Below are 19272 nucleotides of genomic sequence, written 5' to 3' on the forward strand. Positions count from 1 at the left end.
AATGGAGAAGCAGCACATTTCCGAATAAAGACACCGAGCAGTGTAAGTGAGATATGAGATATCAAGCCCACTTAACTTCCCGCTTGGCCTCCCGCGAAGACTCCTGCGTAGACTCCTTTGTCTTTGTCCTCCGAGTCTTCGTCCGATGAGGCTGCCGCTGAAGCTACCACTTCACGCAAATGCCAATATTAAATACAAGGAGGTGATTGGTGTTGGCTACAGGTGGGAGGCCACACCCTGGCTAATCAGTCAAGGCACCTGAGAGTCGTCAACCTCCACTCCCCAAATTCACACTTCACACTAAACTAGTTTCACTTTAAGAAACACCACTAAATTTTGCCTGACAACACAAGCAATCCAGCAAAAAACACAGTAGCAGCAGAAGAAAGTAGAAGAAGTAGCAAAAAAACCAAATAAAGTAAGTACTTAGCTTAAAATCTAGCAGTCCAGTAGTTAGTTCCTTCAGAAATCAAAAGCACTCTGACTTTTGGTCTGATTTTAGCTTACTTATGTAAGCTAAAATCAGATTTACTGCTGCAGGAACCCAAACAACTATGATAGTAGAAGATAATTCAAATAGGTTTAAGGAAAATATAATCACGGTAGTTAATAGTAACATATTTTGCAACTGTGATGCAATCATCTGTGTCTTACTCCTGCAGTTTAGTGAGCTTTTTGTTCCTCCTTTCTCCCCTGCTGCTTGTCTCCCTCCATCGAGTGTGTGAAGCAGAATAAGCCTCTGTCATTTGGGAGAGTCATTAAGTACAGCCTCAGAGATAATGTCTTTTCTACTTTCAACTTTAAAAAAGTTTTCTTTTTTACCTTAGCTGTTTCAGGGGACATGAGTTAAGGACCAATGCGAGGGATCTCAAATTCACCTGATATATCCGCCAGACATGTAGGCTGTTATCTTCACAAACAACAAAATATCTGACTGCGGGTCTAAAATAATGGTGCTATCAACTCTAAAATATCCACCCATTTCTGCACCAAGATAAGAAAGAAAATGTTATTTATAAAAAAAAAATAAAAATAGTGTTTTTACCTTGTGGTGTACGTGTGGGTCTACCTATAGCCTACAGACTTGGAAACCACATAAACAATTTTAAACAAAGCTACAACAAATTGCTTTAGGCAGAATAAGCAATGAATATTCATAGTCCGACAGCAGGCCCTAAAGTGCTGTCTTCATAATGCAATTCTATCTCACTCCACCTTGACAATGAATGATATTACCAGAAAATGCAATGCAATTAAAGCAACCCCTTGTTCGCGGTCTCCCTTTGCCACATGCGTTGCTCCCCCACTCCCTATGCAGTACAGTGATAACATAAAAAATTTAACAAGTCATCTGATTTCTTTACTGCAAAATTCATGAATAATAGTGTTATGGTAGAGTAAGTCGCCTCTGGACAATTTTTATTTTAGAAAAAAAACATTCTTTTGAAAGCAGATAAAATGTATGAGTAGAGGCATTGGACCTAAATTAGACATAAAGAGAAGTAGACGTGAATTGTAAAGTGGCAGTGAAGTAGTCCTAAATCTGAGGTTAGAAAATCATTTCTCCAATTATTTACACGGTTGATTACAAATGTAGAGAGATGATTAGTAATCTAAACTGAATACATTATGCATGTGTGCACGAATATGCTGTATGTAAACAGACAACAACACACACACCAAGTCAGGGTTTTAACAATTTAACCTCCGTTCACGTCATGCTCTGCTGGTGAAACTCCTCTGCTGTGAGGCGACTCCAAAAAGGGCACGTTTTCACAAACTTCCCACGCCAACAGCTAGCTCAGCAAAAAGGGGAATTAACAACTGACAAGACATTTTGACAGAAATGTGTGTGTGTGTGTGTGTGTGGGCATTATCATCATTATCATTAAAAAACAGCCCTGCTTTAATATAACACAAGGGGCTGGTTGATGGTTGCTTTAGGTACCATTGAGACAATGGAATGCAATTAGCTGCTTGATTCATGGTTCACTATCACTGGTTCATTCATCAGCTGTTTGGCTACCACTTGACTAGTAACGTTGATATCATAATCATACAAGTGTACAGCGTGGGCGTTATAACTCGACCCTCCTCACTGTTAAGAGTGATTTATGTGATTTATATGATTTATGCTTATGTGTTAAATCTACGCTGTGGCTACGTACGTAGGTACGTGGAGACATGGACCCTATGCCGTAGCCTGATGTGCTACCGCTCAAGAAATGTAGCGTTGCTCGCCAGTGGCTTGGTAGCATTGCATTTTCCCCCTAATCATTTCCTGGTTCTCCTTCTCCATTAACAACATGAAATCAAGGAGAGGGTTACGTTTTCCTGCTACAGATTTCTGACTGTGGTCAAAAAGCACAGGGGAGACACTTTGTTCTTCCCACTATGCCTCCAGAGTTGGACCTCGCTCCGAGGGCTAATCACGTCACTCTCTCACTCGCTACACACACACACACACACACACACACACACACACACACACACACCGGCCCTGCTATTAGATTGATGCACACATCAACGCAACAAGCAAAAAATTTTGGAAAAAAATGCCCCTCAGGCCACAAGTCTGATTGACTTGAAATTTGTCACACATATGCAGCTCAATGTGCTCTACAAAAAAAAAGTATAAACTTCAGACCACTTACAGTTACTGGGAATTAAATGTGGTATTAAATTGCAGTTATCTAAGAGAATGTTCAAGATTACATCGGGGGTTACATCTGAATATTTTCTGTACAAAGCTAGGCTATATGTTGAATAATATTAATTTTGTTGCTCTGCATGTTTTTCATGTGCATGTCTTCTTTTGCTTTGATGCTATTCTGATGCTTTCGATTGGTTCCCCTGTTTGAATTTGCAGCGCCACATGTCTGACAGTTAAATTGCCTTTCAATCGGTCTGAGAGTTGCCACTATGGCTACAGATAAAAACGAGTTCCAGTGCTGGAAATACAAAAAAAAAACATTCCATGCAAAAAACAGAGAAGAGTCCGAACATAACTGTGCAATGCAAAAAATGTTTACCAGTGGTCAAAATGTTATCGACGTCAAAAATGTCAATATCCAAGCTCAGGATACATCTTCAGGTAAGTTAAGTTAGCTTACAGTAACTGCAAGCATTCCTTTTAAATAAAGTAGGGAAGGCATGGTTACCTTCTGTGTGACACACCGGGCTTCTAATGTGTATTGAAGACGTATTGTAGCACCATATATGATCATGCGCAAATCCAGTAGTTTATATTTAATCGCATTTTTGTGCCGTGATATTTTTTTAAATTTTAAATCTGTGACCTCAGAATGATCTCGTATTAAAAAGAGGTGCTGAAGTCTAACTTTGTGGTGGCTGTTCTTCAAAATTAAGTTATTATAATCTTAATTTTTGGGATGAAGAATTTTAAAAGGCGTTTTCAGTACTGCTGTAGGGTTAACACTGGCAGGTTTAAACATTTGAAAATGGTTAACAGTGGAAAACATTCATTAGAAATTTAGAAAAGTAATCAGAAAGTAATTAAATGTAATACATTACATTACTTTGATTAAGTAATTGAAATAGTTACACTACTACTATTACATTTTAAATAGGGTAACTTCTAATTGGTTAACTATTACATTTCCAAAGTAACCTTGCCAACACTGAATGTATAAGACAATCTATTCATCTTTTCCCTTTAAAGACTAAGGTGAGATGAATTTCTAGAGTGGAGGAATACCAGGATTACCACTTTCCCTTTGAACTGGGATCAACAACCACTAATACTACCTGACATGAAGGAAGGACAAAGTGAGAGAGAGGGTGAGAACAAGAAGCAAACAAGAGAGAGACAGAGCAACACCATTTCTGTTGAAATGAAGAGAGAGGTAACATATCGAAATGGAAATGGAAGAGTTTATTGTAGAGAATTTTCATTCTGTTATTTGCCGCCACATTAGGCGACCACAGGAGCAATTCAATTATGGAAACGGATTGAAGAAGGGAAGGGGAAAAAAAAGAGGAGAGCAAAATAGAAAGGGGAGGAGAGGTAAATTGGAAAACATCAGGCTCAGCTCAGGCAGGTGTCACTAAATAATTCCTGTTGCTTTTATGTCCTGTCTTTTATTTTCCTTTCTAAATGTAATCGATGTAGAACATCTACTGGGAAATGCTAAATGCTCATTTTCATATTACACCACAGTGGTGTAGCTTGTAGCCAATGCCATTTACTGCCATTAGCGACAAAGAGGAAATTAACTTTAATTGTAACTTCCTGATCAGGTACAGTAGATTCTTTGGCTCACATACAGTAGATATTTACTATAAACCAGACCAAACTCTATGAATCTCTCTCTGCATAAAATTGGTATATGGTCTAAATAAAACGCCTCATATATTAAAGGTGCTCTAAGCGATGTCACGCATTTTTTAGGCTACAATATTTTCTGTCACATACAGCAAACATCTCCTCACTATCCGCGAGCTGCCGGTCCCCTGAACACACTGTAAAAAAACGCGGTCTCTGTAGACAGCCCAGGGTCCACAAACACCAACAAAACCAAACTGCGCCAACCTGCACCACCAAACATGTTCCAGCCAATGACCGACAAGAAGGATTTGGGGGTGGGAGTTGGGGGGGTTAGTGCACGGAAGGAAGGGGGAGGGGACGGGATGAGGAGGGAGTGGCGAGCTAGCCTCTGTTTTGTTTGACAATACTTTGAAAGTCAACAAGAAGTGACATGACCCAACATCGCTTAGGGCATCTTTAAGTATAAAGTCTTTGCCGTGTCAAACTTCACCTCCTTTTTTATTCCCAGGATGTCACTAACATTGTATTTCATAAAAATGTGTTCATTTCTTATGACTTTAGTGGAAGCAGTCAGGTGTTCAGCAGAAACTGACTGTGTCTGCAGTAAATAGCTGAGGAAAACTATAAATGTAATGGGTTTTCTTGATAATAAAATGCATGGACTGTGCATTTTTGGGGCAGGATGTTTATCATTTTTTTCTCAACTTAATTAAGATAAAGGGCAAAGAGAAATGTAGCCATTGTAACTTTAATTTTAACTTCCTGATCAGGTACAGTAGATGATTTGGCTCACATACAGTAGATATTTACTATAACCAATTATTTACCAAACTCTATGAATTTAATATTTTCCAGAAGGTTTTTCAGCAAATACATGGCATTAATACACACGCTTCAAATACACGCAGAAATTACACAGCAAATAAAGTTATAAAATAAAAATTTTTGGCAAGAAAATCAGACAGAAAGTTTATCAAGTAGATTGCCTTGAAAGAGTGAGGCTGTTTGGCTAGCTAATGTAGGAAATATTACAATAATTTAACTAATGCAAGACCACAACTGACAACATACTATGTACTATGAGAGCAATTTTTCTGGGCTTTGATGTGAAATCATTTTGCTAAATGTGCTGGAAATGTCTTGAGAAAGTTTGATTTGATTTGGATGAAGCTGTTTTTTTCTTCTTCACATTGTACCTGATGACCCTTTACAGACGTAAACAAACAGAAACCTGGATACTAATGCCCTGTAAACAGGGATATGAATAACCGAGTTCTAAATGTTCAACGTAAACATCAATGATGGATGGATAAGGATAAGACTCAAAACCGTACTCGCTCAGTTTATGCAAAAGTGAAACCCTAAACAAAGAAAGAGAAATACAGGGTTGTAGATTACAATACATAAGTAAGTAAAGAAAACTTTGGCACATGGTTCTTAGTGCAGCCATATGTCTTAAAATCCTACATGTCTGGGATGTTTTTGTAATCCCAAAAGTAACTAAATCATATCATTGAGAAGAAAGTCACATACAGTAGCTAAGCTTCTAGTGGCTCCAGAGATTAAGTTCCAGACACAATGGATTCAGATGAGCTTAAACTCTTTACTCCATATTCATTTCCTGTACCTTTTTTCATGTCTCTTTTTACCTCTCTCTCAGTCACTTTGATCCTCCCCCTAGGCTGCCGTGAGAAACTGAGTCATTATGAACCACAGCGATGCTGTTGTGGATGGAAGACCTTTCAAACGGCTGGTTGTATTTTCAACATGTGGTGGGATATAAGCCTACACATCCTTTCAGTCTACTTCCAAATGATGCTCCCTTTCTCTTGAGCTTGCTGTCTTTCTAATACACACACACACATGCATATCTACATATCTACACGCTCGCAGACTCAAACACACAAAACATCTGTTCGCAAAGTTCAAGACAGCGAAAAAGTTCCTTCTGTTCAGACCTCTGCTATTTGTGTGTGTGTGCGTGTGTGTGTGTGTGTGTGTGAGAGATGGAAAGTGGCAATATAATGAATCGCTCCCTCTGTTAAAGTGGTGTTTGACAAATTAAAATGAATGAATGTTGAGACACATGCACACAGATACACACACACACACACACACACACACACACACACACACACACACACACACACACACACACACACACACACACACACACACACACACACACACACACACACACCACAGCATATGGCTGCTTAGGCCAGGTCTATGAGGAGATATACTTTCCATAAGGCCCTGTCCTGACATTGACCACCTGTGACATCTGCACTCTCCGGACCAGTCGACTCCCCGGCAACAAGAAAGTGAAATATTCACTGTCTGCCCTGCCATGCTTCTGCATAGATCACTGCTTTTATTTGATCAATCTGGGCTTCCTGCGTCCCTGATGGAAGAAGAAAGAAGAGTTCTAATTCTTTTCCCCCTGGCTGTTCTCTTTAAGCTGCTGGCTATGAGAATCATTTCACGTCCATCTGCCACAGGCCGCACAGCTAATTAAAAGCAGTAGCTCACTCTTCTCAACCTGGGCTGCAGGTCACTGCTAAAATATATATCAGCAACGGTGGCGAGGTGGCAGCACTGTCCTGAAGTTGGTTTGACTGCTGATGGACAGCAACGTTAAAAGAAGAAGTCCAGAGCCCATGTTAAAATGGGAGGATGAAGAGAAGAAAAAAATGTTGCAGGGGTAAGGAGAGAGGGGTGATAAATTAGGCCACGTCCACAAGTACCAAAACAATCTTTTTTTCCCCCATCTTCCCTGGCATCGTTCCAAGAAAATGAGCGTCCAAACGGATCCATTTGTAAATGACTCAACACCCTAATTCATATACCAGGCCTATAGGTGGCGCTGTTTATGCTACAGAAATTCACCAAAAAAGGAGAAGAAGAGGCGGGGCATGCTTGCGCACTGTATACAAACAGACAGGAGAAGAAGAAGAAACCAAACACAAGCCAACTAGCTATATGCTACCTTTGATGCTACAGTGCCGCGTGGTAGGACGGATGCATGTTTATGTAGGTGTTGTTGTGAGACGTCGTCGCGGGGTAAGAGGTCGAAGGCTAGAGGTCGAGGGGTGTGGCTATGACATCATCGATACGCAAGTATGCTGCTTCGCCGTCCAAACGAAGCCGCGAGGGCGGCGTTTTCGAATCTTTTCACCATGGGACCAGGTTACAAAAAAGTGCGTCTTCAGGCAGTGTGCGTTTACAGGATTCGTTTGGGCGATCAGCCAAAACGATGCAAAACATGTGCGTTTGCACCAAAAAGCGTTTCCGTGTGGATGGCCCCTCAGAGTGATGGCAGATAGACCAGCATGGAGATGGAGGGGGCAGGGAGTGTGAGCTCTATTAGATTAGAGCAGAGTGTGTGTGAGGTGACAGCTTGTAAGTTCTTTGCTGGCCAGTATTTTGAGGGCTGGGGAGATGGGAATGATCATGCACAGACAGGATGTGTGTGTGGACGTGATGGGTAGGGGAAAGCATTGTGTGTGTGTGTGTGTGTGTGTGTGTGTGTGTGTGTGTGTGTGTGTGTGTGTGTGTGTGTGTGTGTGTGTGTGTGTGTGTTGGATATGCAGAGAAGGGTTAGGGGCAGGCACGTGGGCATAAATTAAGAGCGGTGGGAGAGGCAGAAAGACAGACAGCTAGATGGGGCTGGGGACTCTGGGAGTGATGCATATCGGATCAATAAACTTCATAAACAACATCATCAGCTCGGTCACCACGAAGACAGCCAACCGCCAGGCACCATCTGGCCCTGTCTCGCCGGACCGCGGGATCAGCCAGCGTAACCTCGCACACAAACACAAATGCATACACACAGCGTTACACACACTGCTACACAGGCAGAACCATGCAAATATTCAGAGTGCTCGCTTTGACACGCATGGGCGCACATAGAGACGTTTGAGCCAGGTAGACGCAACTGCGATTGTTCTGGAGAGACAGGTGTGTGTGTGTGTGTGTGTGTGTGTGTGTGCGTGCGTGCGTGCGTGCGCGTACGTGTGTGGGCAGTTTATTCAGGAACAGAAGTTTATGGCTTCTGTAACAGTATATCCTGTAGCGTAATGACCATAAAAGAGACAGAGAGGGAGAGACGGAGAGAACAAAGCCATATTAAGATTAATTTAGAGGCAGAAAAGTAGGAGTGAGAGATGGAGCAGTGAGGTGAGAGGGGGAAAGGGAGAGAAAGACATGTCTTGTAGAGACAAGAGGGAAGCTGTGAAGAAAGGTGCAAATTAGTCTTTTCTATGAGGGTTCAAAGGAAGTGTTATGCATGAATCTTCATCACAGTGTGTATGTGGGGTGCAAGCTAATCAGAATGATTCATCTCACAATGCAGAGATAGAAGTTGTTATCCAGATTAAATTAATACTTGAAAATTATGAAGTCAGATTCACTTCTTCTAGTCCTATTACAGTACAGGTGGGTGTGTTCTTTGAAGTGCAGAAACAGACAACAATGGTGGGAAAAAATACTAAAAATATGGGGATGAAATGTTTCCAGATATGTTTTATCTAATAGTATCATTTAAATGACTTCTATATCGCAAAAATGTATTACCATAATAACTAGAAACTGCAAGTGGCAGAGCCAGCTGTCATTTTTATTTTGTTGCCATGGATACAGGTTCTGTTGCGAAAGCCATAAATCTTAGACAAACTCTTAGCCTGGTTGACACCAGACCCTTCTCAGTCGTAACTGAGAGTGGGTCTGGGCAAGGTTCATTCGCAGCTCATTTCCAACGGACGCCACTCAAATGCCTCGGGGCGAAAGTGGATAGTCCTTTAACCAATCAGACCAACGATCCGGGTGACGTAGCAGCGACAGCGGCATCAACTCTTCGGTGGCCGTTGATACCGTCATGTTGAATGTAAACAAAAAGCTGCTCGCTGTAGCTGCGTGTCGCTACAACCTGAGCTAGTGTGGAACTGTGAAAGGTTTAAGCAAGAACACTGATTGTTAGAGATAAATGTCCTTCCTTATTCATTTACCGGTCTGATGTGCAGCTGTGCCATCTGTTTTTCAGAGGTGGGAAGAAAGGTGTCATGTGAAATACTAACTTCTGAATGTGCCTCGGTCTCAGTTTCTCTCTCTGATCCATCCGAGGAGGGGAGCCGTCGTCCTGGCCACTTGGTAGAGTTAATTGAGATGGGCAAATGGTTTGTATCAAATTATTGGAAGTGACATGTCTCCCTCTCTCTGCATAAAATTGGTATATGGTGAAATAAAACGCCTCCTATATTAAGTATAAAGTCTTTGCTGTGTTAAACATCACCTCCCTTTTTATTCCCAGAATGTCACTAACATTGTATTTCATAAAAATGTGTTCATTTCTTATGACTTTAGTGGAAGCAGTCAGGTGTTCAGCAGAAACTGACTGTGTCTGCAGTAAATAGCTGAGGAAAACTATAAATGTAATGGGGTTTCTTGATAATAAAATGCATGGACTGTGCATTTTTGGGGCAGGATGTTTATCTTTTTTTTTCTCAACTTAATTAAGATAAAGGGCAAAGAGAAATGGAGCCAATGTAGCTACGTTAACAGCATATTCTGGCTCCAGCACAGGCCACAGCGTCATCTGTGTCGTAATCATTAGGCCAAACCTCTGCGCTGACTGCACCTGCCAAACTGTGACAGCCAATTGCTCACTGTCAAATCATACTGTGTTTTAAATGCTCTGCTAACCTACCGCTGCAACTGTTACATCAGTGCTTACTCTGCAATCTCTGCAGCCACCCCAGCTTCAACTCAACGTTCATTATCTTCTTTTTATGCTTTTACTATTAGTGGCTTCTGTCATTTTTGAAATGGTTCTGGTTGGGGATCTCCCACAACAGATCTGTAGTGCAAGGCTCCAGACTAACTTTTTGCCTTGGTCGCACTGGTGCACCTAACTTTTTTTATTTAGGTGCACCAGCACAAAATGTAGGTGCACCCAAATTTTTCCTTGCGTCTCCATTAACGCCACAATTTCAAGGTCACCTTTTTATCACACTCCATATACATTCATATATATATTATGTCAATTATTTTAAACAAGAATAAGGAGTTGGTACATTTATTTTGTATTTGAAGCACAATTATACTGTACTCAAAGTCTTATAGCGGGTCCCCCCTTGCTGTCAAATGCCCCTCAGATGGCCAACACCTGTAATTTGGCCTTCTTCCCCTTTGGCCTTGGCTAAACCAGCTTGCCACACTCCCTAGCATCAAAATTCTCAAAGCTGGGCCCCTCCACACTGATTCTTATCACATCTTCCACTAGTCCAGGACTAAAAATCATATTTCTGTATTTTTTGGCTGAATGGCGATACACAATATATATCTCTATCTCTAATTTATATTTTTTACTAAGTGGGCTAAATGTGCAGTTTTAAGTCAAAGCCACTTTTCACATGCTCTTTTATTAAAACAGATGTGATTAAAATAAAATGCAAAGACAGGGTTTCCTTCCCAATTTGAAAATATACAGCTGCAACACATGTAAATTATCTGAAATAAATAGCCTGGGATATATTAAAAAAATATATATCATATATAATATATCTCTGAGAAAGCTCCTTCACTTGTTTTCAATAACAGACCCGGATAGCCCAGTAGCTCATATAGGGAGAGAGGGGGAGTACGATGGACTGAAGCGTACTCACAGAGTGATGGCTGACTCATTATGAACGGGTCCAGCACGGGTCGAATGCGGGTCAGCGGCGTTACACACATCTTATGTAGGCTATGAAATGTCTGTATCGTAACTATGATAATGTGGCCATGGGTCACATCTCTCGCCCAGGTCCAGCAGGCTCCGTCTTACACGCTGTTACTCAACAAACTGAAGTTACCGTAGTTCCATTCAATAACTTCTAATGTGTTTTTCGCTGTGGCAGCCGCAATAATAGAGAGTTACCAGCGGAAACACTGGTACTAATACAGGTTTCCCTCTCATACTTAACAATATACAGCTGTGTTAATAACAAATAAAACCGTAGACAAATGTCAACAGTTTGGACCGGCGGTGCTACGTCTCTCATGTTGCAGGGGAGAGTGTGTGAGTGAATGGGGGGGGGGCTGCGCGGAGGAGAGATCCAAACACAGGCACGGCTTTACAGAAGGAATGGGTCATGAAACGCAACATTAAACCACATCGATATTAACGACATCGCTTCGTTCGTGGAGAGGCAGCGGATGCGAGGACGTTAGGTGCACCGGTGCGACCTAGGAAAAATCTTAGTCGCACCCTTCCAAATTTTGGTCGCATTTGCGCATTTGTGTAACAAACTTTAAAGGAGGTGGTCCTGGCAAACACACATATGTTGTGGTAGTTTGCTCTTGAACATGAATCTACAGGCTCTGGTAAGCTTTCCATCCCCGTCAGGCTTTAATTTCGAGTTGATTAATAAAATATGAATACTAAAATATTTATTGACTTACTCCAGGAAAGACTGTCTGAAAGTGTACATTATTACCCCTATATTTAAATAATTATAGTGGTACTCTTCTCTCAATGACGGCTTTTTACCTCACCTCTGAGTGTTGCTATTTTGCCTCACAACGTTGTCGGCTAACCACGTGTTAAAAAAAGAGAGTTCTTCCCGAGCATCCGAGTCTACAGACTCTGTAGCAGCTCTGCCAGGCTGGACTTGCACTTAAACCAATTCCTGACCACTTGAGAATGCTCAAAAGAATGAGGTTTGTGGAGAAAAAGGCTGTCTGGGCTGCTCTTTATACTCTGCTGTCAATGCCAATTTGATACGGTTAAGTGGCCATTAAATGAATTGACAGGTGCACATAGCATTAGTGTAGAAGACTTTATTTCAGACTTCAGTCAGATAGTTATGTATTCATTTTGTGTTTTTACTTGCTAGTGGTAGTGGTAGTAGCGCTCCTATTTGCGGTGTATGTGTGAGGGAGAGGACACTGTAGTGGTGATGCTCTGACAGTAAAAACTGTCAATACAGGCAGTGCATTAAGCCACAATGAAGCCCCATTAAATTAACAGGAGAGCCATTTGCCATGTCCGTTCAAAAATAAAAAGCATAGTCAAACTTGCTCTGAACTTTAAATGACTTTAAGGGTTACGTTAAAACCATAGAACGTGAGTCCATCCACAAGTGCAAATGTTTTAATTAATGGCACTTTTATTTAATTGAAATGCACTGGAGTTGTCTTTGCCTCTTTTGTGTTTGTTTTGTGATTGTAATTTTTTTCTTTTTTTATATGTAACTAATTTCTTCTGCTAGCTTAGCCAGGTCTCTCTTGAAAAAGAGATTTTATATCTCAATGAGACTAACCTGGTTAAATAAAGGTTAAATAAAAAATAAATAAACAACAAAAAGGTTTAAAAAATAAATAAATAAAACAAAAAAACAACTGCTAATGTAATCTGACTCCACAAAGCTTTCTCACAAAGCACTTTGGAGGTGGTCATTCAAGGAATGCAAAAGTTGCTGTCTGGCCATTTAAAGTGTACAGCAAGGCCACTGACAATTTCATTCAATAGCGCACAGGGGAGCAGTTAGTGTTCCTAATGGGAAGTTAGTTATCTCGCAGTGTGAGAGCAACCTAATAAAATCACTGGTCCATATCTCAACACCTACTTTCACTGATTCAAACAGGTACATATTTAAAATAATTTAAGATATTGCCTCAATCTAAAGTACATTACTCTGAAAAACCTTTGACAACAAACTCACGTGTCCCTGCTTTGCCTGAGTAATAACTAATAATCAATACGCTGTATGAACATTTTCCCAAATAACAACACCGACAGGACAGCTGTAGCAGCTATGGAATGATATGCAAATTACAGGCATTTCAAAAGAAGCCAGACAACAGCATTAAACAAAAAGACTGTGAAATACAGCTTACACAACACACCCAGGGACCCTCACATCTCAGCTGTACAATTAATATGAAAGAACATCTCCCGTGCAGCTAAAATTATTTAATAACCTTGTAGATTAGACAAGAGAAAATGATTTGATTCAATGAAAAATCCATTTTTATCTTCTCTTGATAATGTCCTAAGTCTATTGTACAAATGTCTAATGAAAAGGGTCAGTTATCTAAATGGCGTATTATTCATAACAATTGGTGTGTGCAAGGATTAAAAAGATCAGTTATGCTTCTACGGCATGCTAATTCATATACCACTGAGGGATAAGAACTGTAAAATAAATTTTTTATCTCAAGTGGCATTTTGTTACACACACTTTGCACCATTGTGTCTGCATAAGTCAGACAAAGCGAGAGAGAGACACAGACAGACAATGAAAGAGACACCTACATTTGGTTGTTGGGGATTATCTTGTGTCCGTCTTTGTACCATGTGACTAGGGGTCGGGGGAAGGAGGCGAGGGGAGGCTGGCTGATGACGGCTGCTCGGCCCTGAGTCACCGTCTTTCTCTGCTCCTCAGCGGAGAAGTTCCCTATGACTGGAGGAAGAAAAGAGCTGTGAAGACCATGACTATCGATATCAATACTGCACTAAGTGCAACTTGCACAAACATAGGTTTTACTTACATCTTTATAAAAACTATTTAAGTAGTTGTACATTTTATTCCCAACTTGTATATATGTTCTTTTTTAATATTTGTTCTTGTATTCTATCCCATTTATTATTCATTATTTATTGTATATTATGTGTGCTGTGTGTCTGATATTTTCCTGCTGAGGCACGGAAATTTCCCAATTTAGGATCAAATAAAAGTCTTTCTAATCTAATCTAATCTAATCTAATCTAATCAATGTATCAAATTACATTTATCCAGAAATAATAGTATTGCAAGCAATTAAAATCACTGAAAAAGCAGTATTAAGGCCTGGTCACACCGGAAGGTGGAACAGCAAAATTCATCCGTGTGTCTCCACGAAATATGTGGTTGCAGAAGTTTGGTTTATGTACTGTAGTAACACTACTATAGCGGTCGAGATTACCACCAACACGTTCTCTGCACTTGGACGTTTACTGTCCCCCTCAGCAGCAAATCCACTGATTGCAACAACTCAATTACATTAACTGATTTCACCATTTTAAATGCTGGTGTGACTGGGCCTGTAGTCTTAACATTTTTTATTTGTATTTACTTTTTGGGTAAATGCTTTTCACATATTACAATTCAACTATTAAAGTCCAACTGAAATCAAAGTGCATGTTTATGGAAAAAATTTGACTTTCTGATATATATATATATATATATATATACATACACACATATATGCAAATACCTTTTATTCAGTAATAATAAAATAGTATATACTGCAAAAAGGGATGAATAATTGTGATTTCAGGTGGACTTTATGAGAGAAGCTGCTTGTTTGTGTGGAAAAAGTTGCTGCTGGTTCAGTTTCCCACAAAACCAGTATCCTTATTCAATAAAAAAAGCCCTCCTTTATTAGAGTTATTGAAATGATGTAAAAGACGTATGTACTCACAGGCCACCTGCATCTCTGTACTCCTGTGTATGACTGCTCCCATCCTGTTCCTCACCATACACTGATACAGGCCAGCATCGGTCCTCTTCAGAGACTGGACGGACAACCTGAAGATGGAAAGACACACAGAGAGCATGGCGATGAGGGTGTGTCTTTATCGCTGAGCTGTAAATAAACAAAATAATGGGGCTGCACACATAGACTGTATATTAATGTACAGCGCATGTGTGACCCATTGGTTTGTGGAGATCTGCTATGAGTTGTCGAGTTTGCCGTTACGGGCGCAACCATCCTGGTTGCGGATGTGACGATTTTAGACGAGAGGGAGCAGTGAGGGGAGGAGCCATAGACTGCTGCTTACACTCTACGTTACGTTACACACTTTCACTGGCAATCACATCATAGCCACGCCCTAAACACCCCCTGCTATTATTGCCGTTTTTAAAATCAACAAGACCATAATTCAAAAAATGTACATCATTCTGTATTGCAGAAGACTTAAAACTAGCGAGTGAGACCAACAACTCAATATGAAAATGTTTACTGAGGCTGTCATTCTTTTTAGCGCTGCCTTTTTTATTCAATTCAATTGTTCAATTTGTTCACTAAATGAATGTTGGAAATGGTTTCCTTTCATTTGTTTCAAATTCGACAAGCAATTTGTTGTATTAGCATGAATGCAGAACTGAGTGCACTTTAATATCTGTTTATCGCAAGAAATATGGTTAACGCGATATTCAACAACGTTATCGCATATGACATATTTTCCTCATATCGCGCGCCCCTAATTAAAAAGGAGAAAGGCAGTGTTGGGAGTGAGGTTTGGAGACCAACGAGACAGAAGGGAAAGAAGGTGGAGGTCTGTTTGTCCATATGTAATAACTCTTGTGTAATTCTCTTTCATGACCTTGATCGGAATATGGATTTGGCCTAATGTTGTCAAAGTTCCCAATAAAAGAAGGGAAGGCGGAGTGGTGCATATGTACAGTATGTGTGTGTACTTGTGTGTACGTGTGTATGTGTGTGTGTGTGTGTGTGTGTGCGTGCACACTGTGCTGTGTATGAGAATGTTTTTGACTGTGTGGATGTTTGTTTTTTTACTGAGAGGGGTTGTTAATGGTGTTTTAATGGACTGTGCTTCACTAATGGGAAGCTTGGCATAGGATCTAGGTTGGTGCCATGCTGCACAAACACACAAAAGTGTATACACACATGCACGGACACAGACACACACACACACACGCACATATATTACACACAAAGCAGACAGACACAGTAAAACTGGACATCGCTTTGGGGCTCATTATGAATAGCAGGACAGCCAAGTATTTAACTCCCAGGCTGTCAGTGTATGCTGCCAACACACACAAACCCACACACACACGTACACACTAATACATGCACGTGCACATCAAAGACTCACACACGCAAGTCTACTTGAATCAGGAATAACACATTACACAGCAGCTCTCATCCTGAAAACAGATTTTGAAATTGGACACTGCATCTCTCTCTCTGCCCGTGTTCCATTACGTTTTATTAACTGGCGTGTGCGGTGGGGCTGTCAGTGAATATATACATATACATATATATATATATTATTTTTTTTTGTTTCTCACTAAACACAAACTTCAATGTTGACAGGTCCCAATCAATGAAATAATTTCTCAGTCAATTTATCTGACACAGTCCCAGCGTGTAAAGTCAAACTCCCTGTGTGATTCAAGATAAGAACAATTTCAATCAGGGTTTTTTTTCAATAAGACTCTTCAGCACAAATTGACCAAACGCTCACTGTAGCGTTAATCTGAGCCCTGAAAGGACTAGATGTATTTCTACAATGTGTGATGTGTGAATTCATTGAAACTGAGTGTGAATACAGAGGAGCACATCATTTCACATTACACCTAGTAGTGCTAAATATGTAATAATAATAATAATAATAATAATTTATACTTGTATTAATCCCGCAAGGGAAATAACTTTTATTAATAATAATATATAATGTAATACAAAATGTTAATATAATGTAATACATAAAGGTTAAGTATCCCATGAGTCATTGTCTATTTCCCAAGAAACAATTTTCACCAATGGGTTGTGTTTGAATTAGAAAGCATGTGGAGCAGGTTGCCACATTTTTACCAGCACAATTAGGCAGCATTTAATGAACACAAGGGTCGGCTAGAAAAAGTCAGCCAAAACTGTTACACTTTTACAGTATTCCTAAAAACAAGGCAAACACTCTCTTTTTTTGTAAGTCTAACTTGCCCACTGATTATTTTATTGAAACTCACTATGTGGTGTAGAACAGTGCGATAAAAGGGTAGCTGAACGTTCCATTAATGTAAATCATTTTCACTGTCCAATACATTAAACATAAGCAGAAGAAGTCCTTGAAAATAACATATATAGAGAATATTCTAAAGAAATGGTGTTGAAAAGAGACAAAGTGTGTGATTCTGTCCGGGCCAGAATTATTTTGCAATTATATTGTGGTTAAATTCTTTACAATGTCTCTAACAGTGAAAATAAATGTAAATAATGCAGAGGTTTTTAAATCACGCCTACAATTCCAGATGGTGACACTCTCTCTCTCTCTTACACAGACAGACGCACACTCAGTGCACCCTGCCAATTCAGAATAGCCCTGGCCTCACCAAACTAAACTATCCAGATCGCTGAGAGCAGTCCGCAGGTACACGACGCCTCCTGGCTCGAACAGCGATGTGTATGTGTTCCCAAGATTCCCTCTATTTCTGAATGATGTGAAAAACAATTTTGTTTCACAGCTGCAGTTTTGCTGAGAGGGATTGCTTACCTCTTACCACCCAGCACACAGGGACAGACAGACGAAGAGAAGAAGAAGAAGAAGAAGAAGAAGAAGAAGAAGAAGAAGAAGAAGAAGAAAAAGAAGAGAGGTACAGAGAGAAAAGCAGAGAAAGAAGCTCAGACGTATTGATTGGTTCTCCTCTTCTTTTCCCAGAAAATATACATATTTATGGTGTTAATGTAATTATTAATCTCACTTTGGCTCCACTGTCAATGTCAATGTTCTGACCTTCTGTAAACACATTCCATCACTTATAGGCCCACAGCTCTTATGCTGTTTTTCCAAACCACAGGCATGACTGAAAAACATAGGAGATTGTCAGAAGGAAGGATGGAAACTGATAAAAGAAAGGATGTCGGATTGACAAAGAGGCAGACCTACACTTAAGAGACAACAGAGAGATCCACGACAAAAAAAAAGACACAGACACATAACCAGCCAGCCGGCGATAACTGACCTGTACTGCGGTGTCCAGTCGGTGATGAAGCTGTTGTTGAGAGTCCAGCGGTACTGCAGAGGCCAGCTGCCTCCAGCCAGGCAGGTCAGCACCAGCCTGTTTCCCTCCAACACCACCTGCTGCCCCAGTCCAGCCCCTCGCAGGTAGGGAGCAACCTCTGACTCTGACAGACAGAGACGGAGAAGGCAAAATGCGTTATTTTTGTTATATGAAAAACTCTGTGTTAGCCATGCTTGGACGGTGGAGCAAATTTCATCTGTATTCATCCACCACAAACAATTTAAACAAATGTTCTGTCCTTCACTCAAAGACTGGGTCAACAAAATACACTGCCATACCAAAGTACCTTGATTTCAAAGTTTCATATGGAAATCTGCACATTATGTAATCTACTACTGTTTTCATTCATATGTATTTCCTTCCTACTGCTGCAGCCAAGAACCAGTCCCTCCAGAAAAACGCGATTATGCGATCGCGTAATTCAATGCATAATCAGCCAAAGTCCGCATGAAAGGTGGCTGCATTTTTTTCAAATACGCCGCACTTTGGCCGCATAAATTGCCGATTTCCACGCAAAATATGCGGTGCTTGCATGATTTCATAATCCCCGCATTTTCGTTGCAAAAAAGTCACATATATCTTAGCAGAAAGTTGAAAAAATGTTGCATTTACTTCACACAAGAGCAGCCATTTTGCCCTGTTGCCATGGGAACGTTATGAAGTGACGTAATTACGCGACGTGAACATCATCGAAAAGCAGGGTGTTGGCATACTGTCTATGGGTGTTGGAGGTTGAATTTGACATGTACTTTGAGTCTCTAAAGTTGGTATCCAATAAGAAAGCTATCTTAATATCTGATGTCTACTCAAATTTCTTTGTTTAAGTGCTCCTGCTGTCTATATTTTTAACGATTTTTGAAAGTCTGTCTCTTTTGTATCTTTTATTTCCCTCTGTTTAGACTATTACTTTTATTTTTACTTTAATATTATATTATTTGTATATATTTTTGTATCTTATTTGTTTACTTATTGTAATGACTGAATATCTGTAAACTATTTTTTGAAATTAAGTTTAAAAAAAGCAGGGTGTTGGGGGAATCAATTTTTCTTCTCTTTTTCATTAAACCGCATTTTTTGCAAGTTCCCACATTTTTTGCAAGTTCCCGCAATTTCATCGCATGAAATTGCACAAATATCCTGCATATTCCATCGCATTTTTTAAGAAAACGTGCCGCATAATCAAGGATT

The 19272-nt window shown here is 40.2% G+C and overlaps 1 protein-coding gene across 2 annotated transcripts in view; it reads right to left on the bottom strand.

Moving 5' to 3' along the window:
* sdk1a (sidekick cell adhesion molecule 1a) overlaps positions 1 to 19272 on the bottom strand; it is a 257284-nt gene that overhangs the window by 138806 nt on the left and 99206 nt on the right. For both annotated transcript variants that reach the window (XM_039803969.1, XM_039803962.1), the window contains exons 2-4: positions 18025 to 18187; positions 14735 to 14841; positions 13587 to 13734 (exon numbers count right to left, since the gene is read on the bottom strand). In XM_039803969.1, coding sequence (XP_039659903.1) covers positions 13587 to 13734; positions 14735 to 14841; positions 18025 to 18187 — 418 coding nt within the window. The remainder of the gene's footprint in view (positions 1 to 13586; positions 13735 to 14734; positions 14842 to 18024; positions 18188 to 19272) is intronic.

The sequence above is a fragment of the Perca fluviatilis genome, chromosome 1, assembly GCF_010015445.1.
Source record: "Perca fluviatilis chromosome 1, GENO_Pfluv_1.0, whole genome shotgun sequence".
Taxonomy (NCBI): Eukaryota; Metazoa; Chordata; class Actinopteri; order Perciformes; family Percidae; genus Perca; species Perca fluviatilis.